General features: G+C 30.2%; 2 protein-coding genes across 2 annotated transcripts in view; one reads left to right on the top strand and one right to left on the bottom strand.

Moving 5' to 3' along the window:
• Positions 1–4,994: 4,994 nt before the first annotated feature.
• On the top strand, positions 4,995–7,847 carry LOC111629848 (palmitoyl-protein thioesterase 1-like). Its single transcript, XM_023373756.1, has one exon. The coding sequence runs from the start codon at positions 5,031–5,033 to the stop codon at positions 5,946–5,948; it is 918 nt and encodes a 305-aa protein (XP_023229524.1). The 5' UTR covers positions 4,995–5,030; the 3' UTR covers positions 5,949–7,847.
• Positions 7,848–10,742: 2,895 nt separating this feature from the next.
• Positions 10,743–16,610, bottom strand: part of LOC111629840 (glutamine--fructose-6-phosphate aminotransferase [isomerizing] 2-like) — a 44,438-nt gene continuing 38,570 nt past the window's right edge. Inside the window, exons 29-35 of the mRNA XM_023373749.1 lie at positions 15,842–15,962; positions 15,592–15,749; positions 15,408–15,522; positions 13,064–13,191; positions 12,841–12,993; positions 12,595–12,771; positions 10,743–12,524 (exon numbers count right to left, since the gene is read on the bottom strand). Coding sequence (XP_023229517.1) covers positions 12,480–12,524; positions 12,595–12,771; positions 12,841–12,993; positions 13,064–13,191; positions 15,408–15,522; positions 15,592–15,749; positions 15,842–15,962 — 897 coding nt within the window. The 3' untranslated portion in view covers positions 10,743–12,479. The remainder of the gene's footprint in view (positions 12,525–12,594; positions 12,772–12,840; positions 12,994–13,063; positions 13,192–15,407; positions 15,523–15,591; positions 15,750–15,841; positions 15,963–16,610) is intronic.

Here is a 16,610-nt window from a genome sequence, read left to right as displayed (position 1 = left end):
GGCATAGTCTATTATGAAGTGTATTCAATTTTACTTTCCTGGCTGTTATATCGATATATAAAACCCGGTAAAGTAAAATCGAATTTTGTACCTATTTAATACACGACAATAATACTTTCAATGTAATACCGATTTAAATGACATTCCAACTGCGTGTTTAAAAATAAATGAAATAAAATCAGATATTAATGTATTTTCTTCCTGAAGGCAAGAAACACATATCGATTGTTTCGCCGAAGTAATCTATTATTCAATGATACCATCCTTTAAAATTATACTTCATCAGTGCAATGCAAAATTTCTACAAGAGTTTATTTATTTACTTTAATTTTTAAAACTTTCAAATCAAAAAGAATTTAAATATCTCTTGACGCAATTGCTTCTCCTTACAACAAATTTGTTCATGACATAATACATTCATTTATATACATCGATAAATACAAACGTAACAGATATATTGTTATTGATAGTCTGACTATTTTTATACTTAAATGCAAAAAGATATAGTGTTTTTGCCATTGATTTTCGGTTTAATCTTTTTTAATCGTTAGAAAATTTAATTTAATAAATGAATTAATTTCTTTAATATAAATACATCTTTCAGGATTTAATATAGATCCTATTATCCTAATTTCCTCCAGATTAATAGTTGGAATTTGGCTGCTTTTCTCTATTAAGTTATGATGGAATATTGATGTCTTTTTTGACTGCTCCACAGTATGAATGAGTAGCGAGAAATCTTAGCGAGTTATCTTCTTGAATAGGAAGAGGAGGATTTTCTTGTGGTACATTTTGATATGGGAGAGATTTATTGTTTAAGGTAAATAAGTAATTAAATTACCTGCAACTTAGTGGAAAATATAGTTATATTTAACTTAAATAAGAGTGGCTAATTCGAGTGGCTGATTTGATTGGCGGAGGGGTCGTGTCGTCGCGCGAAATGAAGGGAGACAAATCTTTTAATAACTAAACCATATATTTATTTACAGTAAATCTGGATTAATATTCTGGATACATAAATGCGTAGAAATATTATACTAAATTCAAAACATAGCTATTCTCGTTATAAGGGCTAAATAATTCGGATGAACTACAACTCCAATATGGCGGGACTAATTATTTAGCTATATACTTCCTAATCCCTGTTTCTGGGAAGAGAGCTCACATAAATTGTCATATTACCTGTCGAGAACATATTTTCTTTTCTTGTGGAATTGCATATATACATTATTCCGATCGAGTATATCTGACGGTTATCTCTAGCGGCTAGGAATTTTTGAACTGGAACCAAGGCAAGATGGCTAATAGCATGTTGACTATGATTAAAAGCACTGAGTGAAGGTGACTTCCACCTTTTACAGAAAATATGACCAATCGGGTTTGCTCCCGATGCAATCATTTTCTGACTAACTTTCAATTTAGCAGCAACTCTAACGTCCTCTGAATCATAGAAAATGAAAGAAAGATGTAAAAGTTGATAACAATTTTCCTTTCATTTTTTTCCTGTTATAAAATAATTTTATTTTTTTGATACATTTTGTAATTTTTTTTAACTTTTTAAACCCCAGATTCTCATAATATACTACCACTCGGCATTACAACCCTTGTAGGGTCTTGGTTTCTCTGAAAATCGCAGTCCAATCTATATGATCTTTTGCACGTTTCCTTTGATCACCGACCTCATCTTTCTCAAATCATCCTCCACATCATGTAGCAGTTGCTTCCGTGGTCTTCCTCTACATCTTCTGCCACCGTATTTCCTTTATACGTTTTCTTGGCTGCTCTATCTTTTGACATTCGGTCAACATGCCCCAACAATCTCAATATGTTACTCTTTATTTCCAAAACTCTATCGGTATAACCATACAGTTCTACCAATTCACTGTTCTTCCTCATCTTCCATTGTCCCGCCTCACACACTGCCCAAATATCTTTCTTAGAATTTCTCTATTTCATTTTCTCAAGAGTTCTTCCACAGCCATTGTCCGTGTTTCCGAACCATACACCACCACAGGTCTAATAATTCTGCGATAAACAGCCACCTTCAATTTTCTACACAGGCTACAGGATTTAAAAATTCTAATCGAGCCCAGTAATCTCTATTTCCCGCTGAGATCCTTGACTTTATCTTTTCTTGTTACCACTAGTTACCAGTACTCCACGTACTTGCTCACATCTCACATACTGTCGTTGACACAGTTTAACTTGATGTATTTGTCTTTCCTCTCAACAATTTTCCTAGAAAACAGCAAGTACTGCGCTTTACTGTGGTTCACACGAAGCCCCAATTCGTCCGTTTCATTTTCCAATCTACCCAATCTTTCCTCCAACTCTCCCAGGGGACAGCATACCAACGTCATCGGCATAAGCTAAATTTTGGCTAACACAGTTGAGAGATTGCCAGTTGGTAAAGATTGCTTTCCACTCCTCTCATCACTCTCTCCAGAACTACGTTAAACAGCAGTTTGAATAACACATCATCACGCCGCAAACCTTAATTAATTTCAACTACTTTAGTGAGGTTTCCCTCTACTTTGATTTGACATTTCGTACTGGTGAGAGTCATTTGAACGAATCTGATTCATTTAGATGGAAATTCCACATCTATCAAAGTCTAAGACAAGGACCTCTTTTACACACTATTTTAAGCCTGCTGAAAATCTACATAGAGCTAGTGAACATCCACATTAAACTCGGCACTTTTCCATTATTTGTTTTACAGTGAAAATGTCACATTACTTTCGACATTACTTTTAAAAAATAAATTATAAAATATGTGAAATGTTTTATTTTCAGTTAACACTAAAACAATGAACTACCGTGCAGTCTTTATAGTCTGTCACTCGCCAATCCGACTCGTCCAGTAATTCGACACTTTGCAGAACAGCGCAAGTGAAATTTTCGTGTTACCGATTGTCGTTGCATGTAAGAGACTGATGTTACATGCAACGATAGTAAGCGTATGCTGCCGGTCGCTAGTTGATTGTTGCAAGTCAGTAGAACAGTGTTGATGAAATTTATAATATGATACCCAAATATGTAAATTGAGTGTGTTTTTACTATACTGCACATACAATACATAAATGTAAAATCCAGTAATCCGATACCGCCGATCCGATTTATGCCGGATTACAAAGACTCTACTGTATTTTCATTTTACACCTACGTTTCTAATGTTTCATAAAAACCACGCGACTTGTATACTACGTAGTTTATAAAAGACTTGCATTCGAAAACACAAAAATAATGCAATATTTTCATAAATAAAATCATATTTTAGTATTTTCAACTATTTGAACTAATTGAATTTATTTATGTATATGTCACATTTAAGTAATTTTATTTTAAAAAACGAGTAACTAGAAAAACAATTGAATTGAAACAATGCTACAGAAATGAATATGAAGTAACAATGAATCCCATTTGTTAGAATTCTTTTGTTGGTGAAAATTCATCTTCAGGTTTAATTTCCGCTACTTTTCTTATTATGTGCTTTCAATATTTAAAGTTTAAAATAGGCGATGTCTTCATAACGAAAAGATAAGTGTAAATCCACTCTTTGATAATTGCAAGAGTTATTATTAATGTGGAATCTTTTCATTTTCAGGTTTCAAGTAATCCAAAGGGAAGTATGTGTCCATAATTATCGTATTGCTGATTGATTACTTATGATTTCACTTTTATCTGCATCGAAGAGTATTTCATCCGCCGATACATAAATATAACACACTACTGTATATACATTGCGTCAAAAGAAACCTGCCATAGGAGGTTGTGTGCGAAAGCTTGTAAGCAAACCATCAGAAGCAAGTGTATAGTGCGATGCGATGGTCTTTTGATGCATCGTTCCAATCTGCAATAATTATTTTAAACAAACTTTCGAATCCATTATAGACATTTGTGCTTTGGAAATGGCGTGATTCCAGTTTTTCCCGTAATGTCGATGCTGCCTAGACATTACGGGGTTTCTGGACAAACAAAAAACCCACGGAGAAGGGTGAGACCTTGACGATGGTTCCGTGGCTTGAAATGGAATTTATTTTCTGTCACTAACTTCACCCGGCAGAAGAAATCACAAATATTTCTAAAATGTGTTTTTGTTTATAATTATTCTTTTGGTGGAGTGAATAAAACAACTAAACGCTGGTATTTTGTCCTGGGTCAACGGATTGGCCACGTGCGTTTTTTGGGTTTTCTTAACTTCATTAAAATCTAAATAGGAAACCATTTCCCAGAATTTGTTTGTAATGAAGATTAAGCTAGTCCATTATGGGTTTGGCCAGGTCCACAATGGGGCGGCTGGGTGGTGAGGGTCGGAGCCAGACACATCCAAAAACGGACCACCCCCCTAAAAATTCCTGGGAGTTTTTCGACCCGTTCAGATCGATTCTGGGTTTCCCAGAGCGGTAGGCGGCCATGAACATCCGGCCTAATAATTCTCTGGTGTAAAGAAAAAGTACAGTACAGTGTATATAGAAACATAAACAAAAGATCGCCTTAAATAATTGAGCTATAACGAGTATAATTATGACAAAAATGTTTCTTCCTTTGTTTTCATAGAATTTTTGGTTTATTGAATGTTTATTTTCGGTTGTATGGCTATTCAATATTTATAATTTGAAATTTAATGTGTTTATATTTTAGAGTTGTGCAATCGTTTATCGATTAGGTAATACAAAAATGTATTTATTATGAAAACAGAAACATTTTTACTCGATTGATTAATAAATAAATTTTTATTTAATTTTACAAACTTAATTAATTCAGCAATATAAAGTAATTTTTAATTACAACGCGACACTACGCGGCCATTTCTGCAATTACGGATAACGTGTAGCCGAATTAATATATTTATTAGTATATTGTTCACAATTTTATAAATAAACTGTTTATTAAAATTTTAATTTTGTAATTAAGCAAAAGTTTATTAAAATTTAATAAAAACAATTTTTGAAAATAGATTATTTGACATTAAATAATCAATTTCGATCACGTGCTTTGTCACATTTTCGTCACGTGTCTGTTTCAAGATGGGTTTGTTAGTAATGTCGTTGTTTCTTTGGGGTTTTCTTTATTTATGTTTGGCATTTGAAACTAATGAGATAACGTCAATCAACGCACCACCCATAGTATTATGGCATGGCATGGGCGATAGCTGTTGCAATCCTCTCAGCATGGGTGAAGTTAAAGGATTTTTAGAGAAAAATATCCCTAACGTTTATGTTTACTCCATAAAAATTGGTGAAAATATGTTCCAAGATATAGAAAATTCTTTCTTTTTAAACGTCAACAAGCAAATTGAAGAAGTTTGTGAACAGTTGAAGAAAGATCCTCAGTTGAAGAATGGTTATAATGCTATTGGCTTCTCTCAAGGAGGACAGTTCTTAAGAGGTTTGGTGCAACGTTGCCCTCAACCGCAGATGCTTAACTTAATTAGTTTTGGTGGACAGCACCAAGGAGTTTACGGCCTTCCGCATTGCCCGGGAGAAAATGTTACCATTTGCAACTTGGTTAGAGAATTACTTAATTACGGAGCCTATACAAACTGGTTGCAAAGCTTCTTAGTTCAGGCCGAATACTGGCACGATCCTTTAAACGAGGAGGAGTACAGAGAGAAGAGTGTCTTCTTGGCTGATATAAATAATGAAAAAAATAAAAATCAAACTTATAAAGAGAATCTTATGAAATTAAAGAATTTTGTGATGATTAGATTTTCTGAGGACACTATGGTAGATCCACCAATTTCTGAATGGTTTGGATTTTATGATGAAGGACAAGCCAAGAAAGTTCATACTCTTCAGGAGAGTAAGTTATATAGTGAAGATTGGCTGGGATTAAAACAGATGGACAAACAAGGCAAATTACACTTTCTAGAAGCTATTGGAGATCATTTGCAGATAGACATGAACTGGTTTCTTGAGAAAATTATCAAACCCTTTCTAATGTAGAAAAATTCTAATCTGTGATCGACAGTTTCTAATTATTTTCTCAGATTATTGTGTGAAAAAATTTGGCACAAATTTAAAAATGAAGCAGTGAAAATTTTGTTCCAAATTATTTTGAAAGTTGGCAGTTTCGTTTCTATATATATTTTTTCTAGTCTTTTTATATGTAATGCAGAAATATTTTCTATAGTCATGCATCTACATTTAAATAGATTTTCATATTATTTTGGATGTTGAGAAAATATGAAATTCTTTAAATTTCAATTCTAAATGACATTCTACTTTAGAAAAATAGCTCAAGTGTAAATTCAGCTTCAATTGCTTTTTCTTGGGGTGAGAACTTTAGAAAATTTGGTTTCTTTTAGGCTGCATGTCTGTTGTCATGAGTCAACAAAAAAATATAAAAATCAAGATATGACTCCAAATTATTACAAATAGGGTCTTATGACTAAATGAATGTAAATTAATTTTTCCTGGTATAGAATATTGTAAGTTAATGATAATTTAGAACTTTTATTAATTCTCTGTAGGCCTTTTCTGCTAATGAGTTATAAACTTGTCATCAGAAGCACTTCACACTTGTCATTAGAAATTTGAGAAAAAGTTGACTCAAAAATTGAACTCTTAAATCTCAAAAAGTCATTTGAAGTTTAAAGTAATAAAATGTATTTAATAATTTTTTCATTATCTGGTTTTCATTAAACTGTTTTGTTTGGAAATTGTAAAATCTAATCTCTTGCTTATCAATTATTTGTTGGAACATTTAAACTTAACATCATATTTTGACATTATTTTCTATGTCTAAATCGAATTCTGTTTTGTATCATTTATTCTGATATATTTCTGTACTAAAGACCTGTTAATTTATAATAATGTTGTTCTTGTTATTAAGAGAGTAACAAATAAAAAATATTTTATTTGATAATGTTAAATGTATAGAGCTTTCACTGTAAATTTAATTACTTGAATAGATTAACGCACCCTATTGTGAAGATGCTGCTTATCATCTAATTGTTTTTATGGACAGAATCAACAAAAGATGTTTGAAGTTTTTCAATTTTCTCTACATTTTTATATCTTGACATACTGAATATTATTTTCCAAAATTCTGATGATAAAGTACATACTACTACTTCAAATATCATATTCAAACTTTTCTTGATTGCCAAGAGAGGAAGTCTAGCCAAAAAACTTTGTCATTTTCTTCAGAATACTTAAGATGTATAATTTCTTTGGATTGCTGTTGGTAAGATGTCAGCCTTTCATTGTGGGAATATAGGTTCAAATATAGTCTGGATATCCATAATTTTTCACAGGTATGGGTCAACATATCATTCCTTGTTTATCATATGCTGGCTAGGTCCACTCACAACATATGTAGTTGTGACTGATACAAGGCACCAGCATGTCTAAAATTTTCAGCCATATCATGTTAACTTTATGTAGTAGTAGTCATTTAATATCTATATTGCTAAGGACAGTTTTTAAGTAAATAGACAAAAGGGCTACAAAAATTATTACAGAAAACCTGTCTAAAAGGAAAAAATTTTTTCAGAATGGAGTGATTTTCTGCATTAAATATTATAAAGCCAGAAAAACCTGTCCAATGAAGAACAATGGGTTTTTAAGTATGAAGAATATAACTTAATCGAGATAAAATGGTAAATTAAGATTCCACTAAAAAAAAAAATAAGTAAAACTGCTTTGTCATCACAGAGCATGACATACTATATTCCAAGAATAATTTCAAACTTTATCAGAGAAAAAAGGTCTTGAGAATGAGTTCTGAAGAACAAGCAATGAATGCAATTCATGAAACAACAAGAATAAGATTACAGTACTGCCAATTTGCCTTGTATGGAGTAGTTAGTAACTCAAGTCAGACTCGAGCGTGGTGCAGAAGGGGTTAAATTAATTAACCCCTTCTGCACCACGCTCGAGTACTAATTAATTATTTAATATTTGGTACTAATTAATTAATTAATTAGTACCAAATATTCAAGAATAAATCAATTTATGTTTGTTAGTTTTTGTACCGAGAAGGTGCTCAACTGGAGCAGACACCTGCAAAATAAATGTTCAGAAGTGTGTCTTGCTCTACCTCAATAGTTTCGTGCATTTTCCAGTTAACAGTGACCTGTTAATACAGAAAACAGTTGATTAACATCGTTGTGTTGGTAATTACAGGGATTGAAGTAAATGACTTATTTTAGTAATAAATTCAAGAAGTGAGATCACAGAATAATTCTCTGTATTACTATAATGCAATTGAATTTTGCATTTTTGTTCTGGGAAGCAATCATAAAATGTCCTTGTGAATGCTACTGTAAGTCAACTTAAAATATATATATATAATAGGATAAGTAATAAAAACTGTTATATTCTGATGAACTAGGAATATTAATGACACTAAATTTTTAAATAATAGGTTTAAGCAGATAGGAAAAAAGAGAAGGCCTCTCAGATATTTTAAACCTCACTAAAAAAAAAAGAAAGAAAGAAAAAAAAAAACACATTCTGCAAGGGTTTTTCTATATAAAATTATTATGACATCATAATGCCAGGCTGCAATTTTTAATTTAAAACAAATAACTTTTGGTGCTGAATCTGAAACTAAGTACTTTTTCTTTATGGCGACATTATTTTTCAGGTCTTTAATCACAGAAAATGAGAGATCATGTAAATATTTTACACTTGTGTGTCAAGTGATGTATAACTGATCTCAGTTTATTATAGTGTTAAATTTGTTTTAGAATTGATCTTTATGTAGTAAGGTAAAAATTTTAAATAGAAATCAATCTGGTTTAGACTGGAAGTTTGTAACTAAGTAATTAGGGCTTTGGTCCTAAGCTTTCCATGTTTCAATTTGGTCCAGCTTTGTGTTTCAATTTTCATCTATCTAACTCCATTTTCAAAATGGATGGATGGACAGATGGTGGGAATGTGTAGGTCTGCAATTTGAAAATTGCAACACCAAAATAAAAACTGATTATTATAAGAATTAACATATGGTACTTATTAATAGGGTTCCTATGCACCTAGAAAATCATGGAAAATCAGGGATTTTCATTAGTGTTCAGAAAAAGTCATGGAATGTCAGAGAATTTGTTTCCTTGTTGATTTTTTTGCTGGCAGTATGCTTGATTACTTCTTGCTGTCTGCAGATGGCTACACTTAATGTGGTGCAATACAACTTATGAAAAAGGGTGCAGAATATTTTCAGGACCCAAAATTTCTATTCTCAAGCATACACGAAATTTACAAAGTACACAAAATGATAATACCATTTAAATTATTTATCATTTTAATAATTTTGATTGCATAACAAAACAATTTCTGATTTTTTTTCCAGTTCATTAATATTTTAATAAATTTCCTGAACTTTATAAGAGATAAATTTAATAAATATATACTTTTGTACATGGATTATGTAGAATTTGTTAATGAATAATAAAAAATAACAATTTTTTTTTTCAAACCCTTGTAGATTTATGGATGTGGATTAATAACAGAATTTTTTAATAAAACATTTTATTTTTAATTTTAATAATCTGGCAATTATAAAATATATATAACTGTTAATTAGAAAAAACTAATTAAAACATTGGAGAAGCAAAACGTGTGCATAGGAAGTCAAATTCTGTTTTATTTTATCAATGTGCCATACTGTGAGGGTTAGGGAATTTGAACAAAGATGGTCAGGGAAAGTCATGGAAATTAAAATAAAAATTTTAGTAGTAACCTTGTATTAAACAAAAATATTGGAAGAAATGTGGAAACAATGCAACTATAGCTTTGTGCATTTAGCAGATAAATAAATTTTCAGGTAGCTTTTTAATGTTTACATGATAAAAAATGCCTAAAGATCCTAATGTAAAAATTATACTTTCCATATACCAGGTTTTTAGCTGCTGCTAATTTCCTTGTGCCTTATTTTCTAAAATAAGTAATAATGATGCATTTTTTAATCACTCCTATCTTTAAATGCAAAACTTGCTATGTTTGTATCTTTAGAGTACCAGTTTAAATTTTTAAAGACTTCTTGAAGCACTACTGGAAATTTTTTGAGAAATTATATTTCTTTCTCTCATTCTGTTCTGAATCTTGAGTTTTATTGTTGCATCTGTATACATATTTATATGTACTGTACATATCCAGGGTCAAATGTTTAGCTTTCTTTATTTGTAGTATTTATAGCTGCTGAAGTTTTCACTAAATTGAATGTATTACATATAATGTTCAATTACAAATTAGAAACATTATGTGAAAAAGATGTGCTTTTGGAAAAAAATTATTAAATCTGGATTGATGTTTGTAGGAAAAAAAAGAACCAATCAAAAGTAAATAATATTCATATGTTAAAACAAAAGTATATTATAATACTTCAATTCACATGTTTTTTCATCAATCAAAACTGCTTTTCTATATGTTTTTGTGATGATTTCTGCACATACCTTTCTCACTTCAACTTTCCAGTTGGAGCAAGTCTGCTTCCAATCTGAAGTCTTAATGATCCCAATTTATTTCATTTTGTAGAAATCATTAATTTTTTTTATTTCAAAGATCAAAAAAGATTATATTATTCTGATCATATTTATTCTTGGATAGTTTGACTTCATAATTTGAGAACTTTAATGATTTTCCTTTAATATATGTGTATAAATCACCACCACATCAATAAGTAGCCTCTTATGAAAAATCCTTTATAGTTTTCAGTCATATTTTGTTGTATTGACTATGATAGATGCAAGACAACAATGTTATCAGAAATTAAGATATACAAATAAGACCAACACAGACAATTTACAGATGTTTATTTAAACCATATACCAAAACATTTTCTCAACAATTTACTTTATAAATTTACTTTTTTTGTCTGTATTACACTAATTTTGGGAATGAATCCAGAGTACATTAAATAGATAAGAGCTGCCTATTAATTATATTCATTAAAGAAATTTATTTTTGAAATTTATTTTCTACAATCAAGTGAGTTTTTGATTTTTATATTTATAAACATTACAAAGACAGGTCTTAAAATCAGTGATTATAAAATATTGGAAATGTTATTTGCAGAACAAATTTATAGGAAGACTCATTAAATAAATAACCATTTTAAATTTGAAAAGTTTGAGTCCGAGAACACCCAAAACTTTGATATTTACAGAGTTTTGATTCCATTATCTAGTGCTGATGTAATTATTTTATGAAATTACATAAATCTGTATTGTTCTATTAATGAGTTTTATGCAAAAGAGTTTATTTTAAATATATCACTTCAAACAAGCTCAAATTATCAGCACTTAATACACATTATTGCAAACTGTACAGTTATTGTGACCATTTACATCTACACAAGATAATGAAAATGTTTTAAAAATCATATTTTTAGTTGACTTGATGAAAGTTTATTGTGAAGCAATCTTCATGTTAAAACAATTTTTTGTAATTTTTTTTAATCAGTTATCGCTCTTGCTTATATCCAACACAATTAGGTTACAATAGGAATTTTTGTATTTCAATTTTAACCAATATTGTTGGGAAATATATCAAATTAAGTACTTTCAAATCACATCAAAATAACAAATGTATTATGGGTACGTTCATAAAGTCAAATGAGTTAAACAAGAATGACAATCATTATTTGTACTTCATTAGACTTTTCGACAGATTCATTTATAACTAAATGGCTGTTTCTAAAATCAAAGATATGAATGTTGCTAGTGCAGCCTTATCTGAAATATTTCTCTTAGATTGCTTCGGGTAGACAGTCATTTCTATCATTTCAGCTTTTAATTCATAATTTAAGTGAACTTCGTTAGAGTTTTGTTCGAAATGTCATCACCACAGAGCTTGTGCACTGAGTGAAACTACTACTTTTTGACCAATTTGTTACTAACGCATTTAACTTGTTTGACTTTACGAACGTAACCTATATTGGATAGAGCTCAAGTAGGTTTTCATAATTTAATTATTCAGAAAATTCTTATAAAACATATTTACAGGATTTCTGTTAAATTTAAATGTGCAAGAATGTAGTTCATATTATTTTTAAAGTGAATTATATAATTTTTATGAGATCAATCAAACTGTACTTTTCCAGTATTTTCTGTTCTTCCTCTCTATTTTTATATTAATTCAAATCGTGCATTTTATAGTAAAGTAGTGTGGAATCAATTTCTCCAGGAAGTTAGTTGTTACAAATTGTATTGATTATTCTGACATTGACAAGATTTAAAATTTGAAAAACCCTGAAGAATAATTGAAGTTTTGAAATAAATAACCAGTTATAACTGAAAAATTACTAATTTAGATATTTGTATAAAGTTGTTCCTTGTAGAATTTTTAAATATGTTAGATCCTTGATATGAAATTGCAACACCATACACACTTTTTTTAATAAAACGATGATTTTCTGAACTCCATATTTTCTTTTGTGTGTTATCAACAAACTTGTTTATGTAATAAAAGAATAAAATTAACTATAAGAACCATTTTGATGGAATGCTTTAGTTAAAAAATTGTATTTGGCACTTATTCCACTGTGACTGATTTGGCAAGATTGCGAGGACAATCGACCTAAATATTTGAAAAAAGTATGCCTTAGTTTTTATCCAGAAATGAAAATGACTATAGTAAATTAACTTACATTGCATCCTCTCAAAACAGCAATATGATAGGAAAGAAGCTGGAGAGGAATAACAGTTAAGACACCTTGAAGACAGTCTACAGTGTGAGGAACTTCTAGATGCCTAAAAGCATGTTTCTGAGTTTCGATGTCACCTTTCTCGCAAACAATTATTGGTCTTCCATCACGTGCCGTAACCTTAAACACAATGGTCATAAGAAATCCAATTCAGGTTAAAATTTAGTTAAAATTGCAACTCCTAATTACCTGTTGAAGAGCATTCATGCATTTAGGATAAACTGGATCTCTCGTCACAGTCATGATGACTGGCATAGCTTTGTCTACTAGAGCAAGTGGTCCATGTTTTAATTCACCAGCCAAAATTCCTTCAGAATGTAAATAAGCTAATTCTTTGATTTTCTGCACAGTAGTAAGAACAAATAAATATTTATCCTCAAAGTAATATTTTATTTAATTAAAATTAACATACCAATGCTGCCTCCAAACAGGTAGCATGATTATAACCACGTCCCATTACTAACACAGATTTCTGTTGATATAATTCCTGAGCCAGATTGTGGACCTGTTCATCCAATTTCAAAACTTCTTTAATTTGATCTGAAAGTATTTTTAAAGATGATAAGTTTACAAAAAAATATGTTGAGTCATTAATTATAAATTGTATATACAGTCTGCTTGATAATTATATAAGTTATGACAATAAGAATGATAACACTAACACACACAAAGTCATGATATTTTATTCAATGTATGACTATTTTATCCACCTATTTCTAGAATCACTTCATTAAACAATGAAAGACAAGCAACAGTCAAACTGAAATTAGTTTGCTGTTCTAAGTAAGAAAATGCAATTCATAAGCACTGACAATAGCAAACTGTGAAGATAACAGGTATATTTTTGAAACATTCCAGACATGGTTATAAAAAGAAACCTCAGTGTTCCAGATGTTAAGGAATGATAAGAACCCTGTGAGCTCCACATAGACTGGTGGAGATTCCATTGTAAAGTTTCTGTACCCTAATGGCAAGGGAAGTGAGAGACTTCCAGAGTTTTGGATGTTAGGATTAAAGAGCATAATACCCATAGAGAAAGGTATGAAATTGCAGCTGTAATAATTTTTGTATCAAAACCAGATAGATATAAACTGGAAAGATATTGAAATTATTCATCTATTCCAGTGTTTATCAATGGGGCAATATTGCCCCATGTGGGTGTTTTTCCATGTTGAGGGGGCAATTGGTAACAATTTATATTTTGGGGGAAAAAACAATTTTCTGGGCGATATAGTAAAACATTATATTAAGAATAATTAGATATTTTATTCGTTATATCATACAATAATTAAACAAATAACATTATACTAGTCACTAGTCTATTCAATGCAGTACTAATTTGGCATTAGCATTGGCCCTCAGCATCAGAATTTTGTAGCGAAGGGGGGGGCGACAATTCGTTAGAGGTTGAGAAACACCGATCTAATCCATGACCTCACATACATACATGTCTTAGAAAAGATGGAGATATAGATAATCTAAAATAGAAAGATTATCAATTCCAAGGATGCTGATGGCCTATTTGTTGCTCAGAAGTTGTATTATGAGATTTGCTAGAATCCCTTCTAAAACACTATACAGAGATGAATATGGTTGGATATTTACAGTATCTACACTACTGTAGTTATGTTAGTTATTTTGATGGTTGTGATATGTTTTCACGCGTGGTTTAAAAGTGATTTCAGTTGTTATTATCAGATTAAATAAATTCAAAATTAATAATTTTGAATCTATTAAGTTAATCTGAAAAATAATATATATTTTTCAGTTTTCAAATGTTTTATCATTGTTCTAATCTATATAAAGTATATTTAAAATTATGTGATGTTCCACGTTTTAAATTTTTCTGACTCACAAATCATTATGTTTAACACTTGGAATGACTGTCCTTTTTGGAATTTTATGTCTTGTTGTTATATTATGTTGATGGGCATTAAAGACATCCAAAAACATTAACATAAAAACAATAAATTTGCTGGAGAAAGCTGATGTAAAGTGTTTTATTTTGATGAAATCCAGTTTGAACCTTTAGCAAAAAAAGTAGCAGTAAATTTTTTATAATTTATTTTGCAATTTTCATAACATCAAGCCTAACAAAAGTGTAGTTTTCTTAAGATTTGTGATTGTCTATAATTTTTACAGGTGCATTCTGTTAAGTAACCATCAGACTTCTAAAAGAATAACAATAAAAGTTCCTAAAAGAAACCAGAAATGTTCAAAACCACTCAAATTTCTAATCATTTAAAACCAATCAATAAAAAGCTCTCTTACATTTCATGAACTAATATGATATGGTTAAAATGCAAAATTTTCATTCTAAAATTTATATAAAATAAAAAACTCAATAAAATTTCCAAATTATAATTATTATTCTTTTCAAAATTTGAAAAATTCAGTTTAAAAAGGAACCGATTTCTTTTTCTGAAGTTTATTGTATGATGGGGATTATAAAAACCTTACTGAATAGCAATTTGCTGATTTGTGCAGATAAGTTTTTCATTTATTTTATTGTAACATTTTTGGAAGCTGTATCTTCTTACCAGCGATCTGTACAAAATACTTCTACCATGAGAAAATTTTCCCTCAACTAAGCAAGTACTTTGTGATTGAATAGCATGGAGTTATTGTTTAGAAGTAGAAATTTGTTCTCTTTTTTCTAAAAATAAAATTTGAATACTTTTGAAAAACAAAAGAAATTGTCCAATTTTTTCTATAATATTTGCCATAATTGTTTATTAAAACAAGCAGCATATTACCTGGCAACTTTTTCAATCCCTGAATAATTTCTGCCCTTCTGGGATGCATAGATATTCTATCTTCACACATGACCAAAGAAAACATTACCAATGATATAAACTGACTTGTATAGGCCTGTTTAAAATGCAAAAATTTTATTATTTTCTCATATATTATTACATAAATAATAAAAATGTTACTTACTTTAGTGCTGGCAACTCCAATTTCTGGTCCTGCATTGATATGAACACCACAGTGGCTCTCGCGACAGATGCTGCTACCAACAGTGTTTGTTATGCCAACAATCAAGGCTCCCCTCTGTTTACAATATCTTAAAGCCATTAATGTGTCAGCAGTCTCTCCTAAAACATAAAAAATATTTTTAAAATAATAATTGATGTGAATAATTAAAAACTTGAATTAAAAATAATAAATTTTTAAACTCAAAGATTACCAGATTGAGATATGAAGAAGCAAACATCATCTCTAAAAATGGGTGTGTTACGATCCAGAAAGTCACTGGCTAATTCAACCATTACGGGCAATTCTGTCAGTTCTTCCAAGATCTGTCTTGTCTATATTTAGAAAGAATAATTAAAAATATCACATGGTCTGCCATTGTAATATATTTTAAATTTAAAAGTTAAATAAATATTTTGCCCATTCAGCAACAGGACACTTAAACTAAATTGAGGATTCTTCAGTTTTTCACTAAATTATTTTTGAAAAAAAAAGAACAGTATCAATCATAAATGCACTTTTCTTGATAAATATATTGAGGAAAAAAATGACTTTAAAAACAATTTCTGTTCCAAATTTTTAGGATTTTAGAAAAACGTCAAGAACACCACAACAAAATTCATAGAATAATGGCCAAATACATCATTAAATTGGAATGCAAAACATATAAAAGGAACAATAGGTCTAAGATAAGAGCTATGGAAATGAGATCATTAAGATTTGTGTATGGATATTCAAGACTGGCCATAGAAAGTATGACAAAGTAAGACAGTAATTAAGTGTTGTCGAGGAAATTGTGGATTTTAGAAATATATGAAGAATTTAGATGGGGAGGACTAAGTGGAAAAGTCTGGCATCACACTGGATTACAGAGAAATTGGATACAAGCTAAGGAATAGATTGATGATAAGATGGAGATAACTCATCCTTATGGATTAGGTAGCAGAAAAGTAATGCATGAAATTATCTTTTTTTATATTCTG

Source organism: Centruroides sculpturatus, unplaced genomic scaffold (genome assembly GCF_000671375.1).
Source record: "Centruroides sculpturatus isolate CEXI.00-Female unplaced genomic scaffold, Cexi_2.0 scaffold588, whole genome shotgun sequence".
NCBI classification, from domain to species: Eukaryota; Metazoa; Arthropoda; class Arachnida; order Scorpiones; family Buthidae; genus Centruroides; species Centruroides sculpturatus.
This window is presented reverse-complemented; position numbering and strand designations above follow the sequence as displayed.

What these genes read in the sequence shown, in the direction of transcription:
- LOC111629848 (XM_023373756.1), top strand. Translation starts at nt 5,031, where the DNA reads ATGGGTTTGTTAGTAATGTCGTTGTTTCTTTGGGGTTTTCTTTATTTA.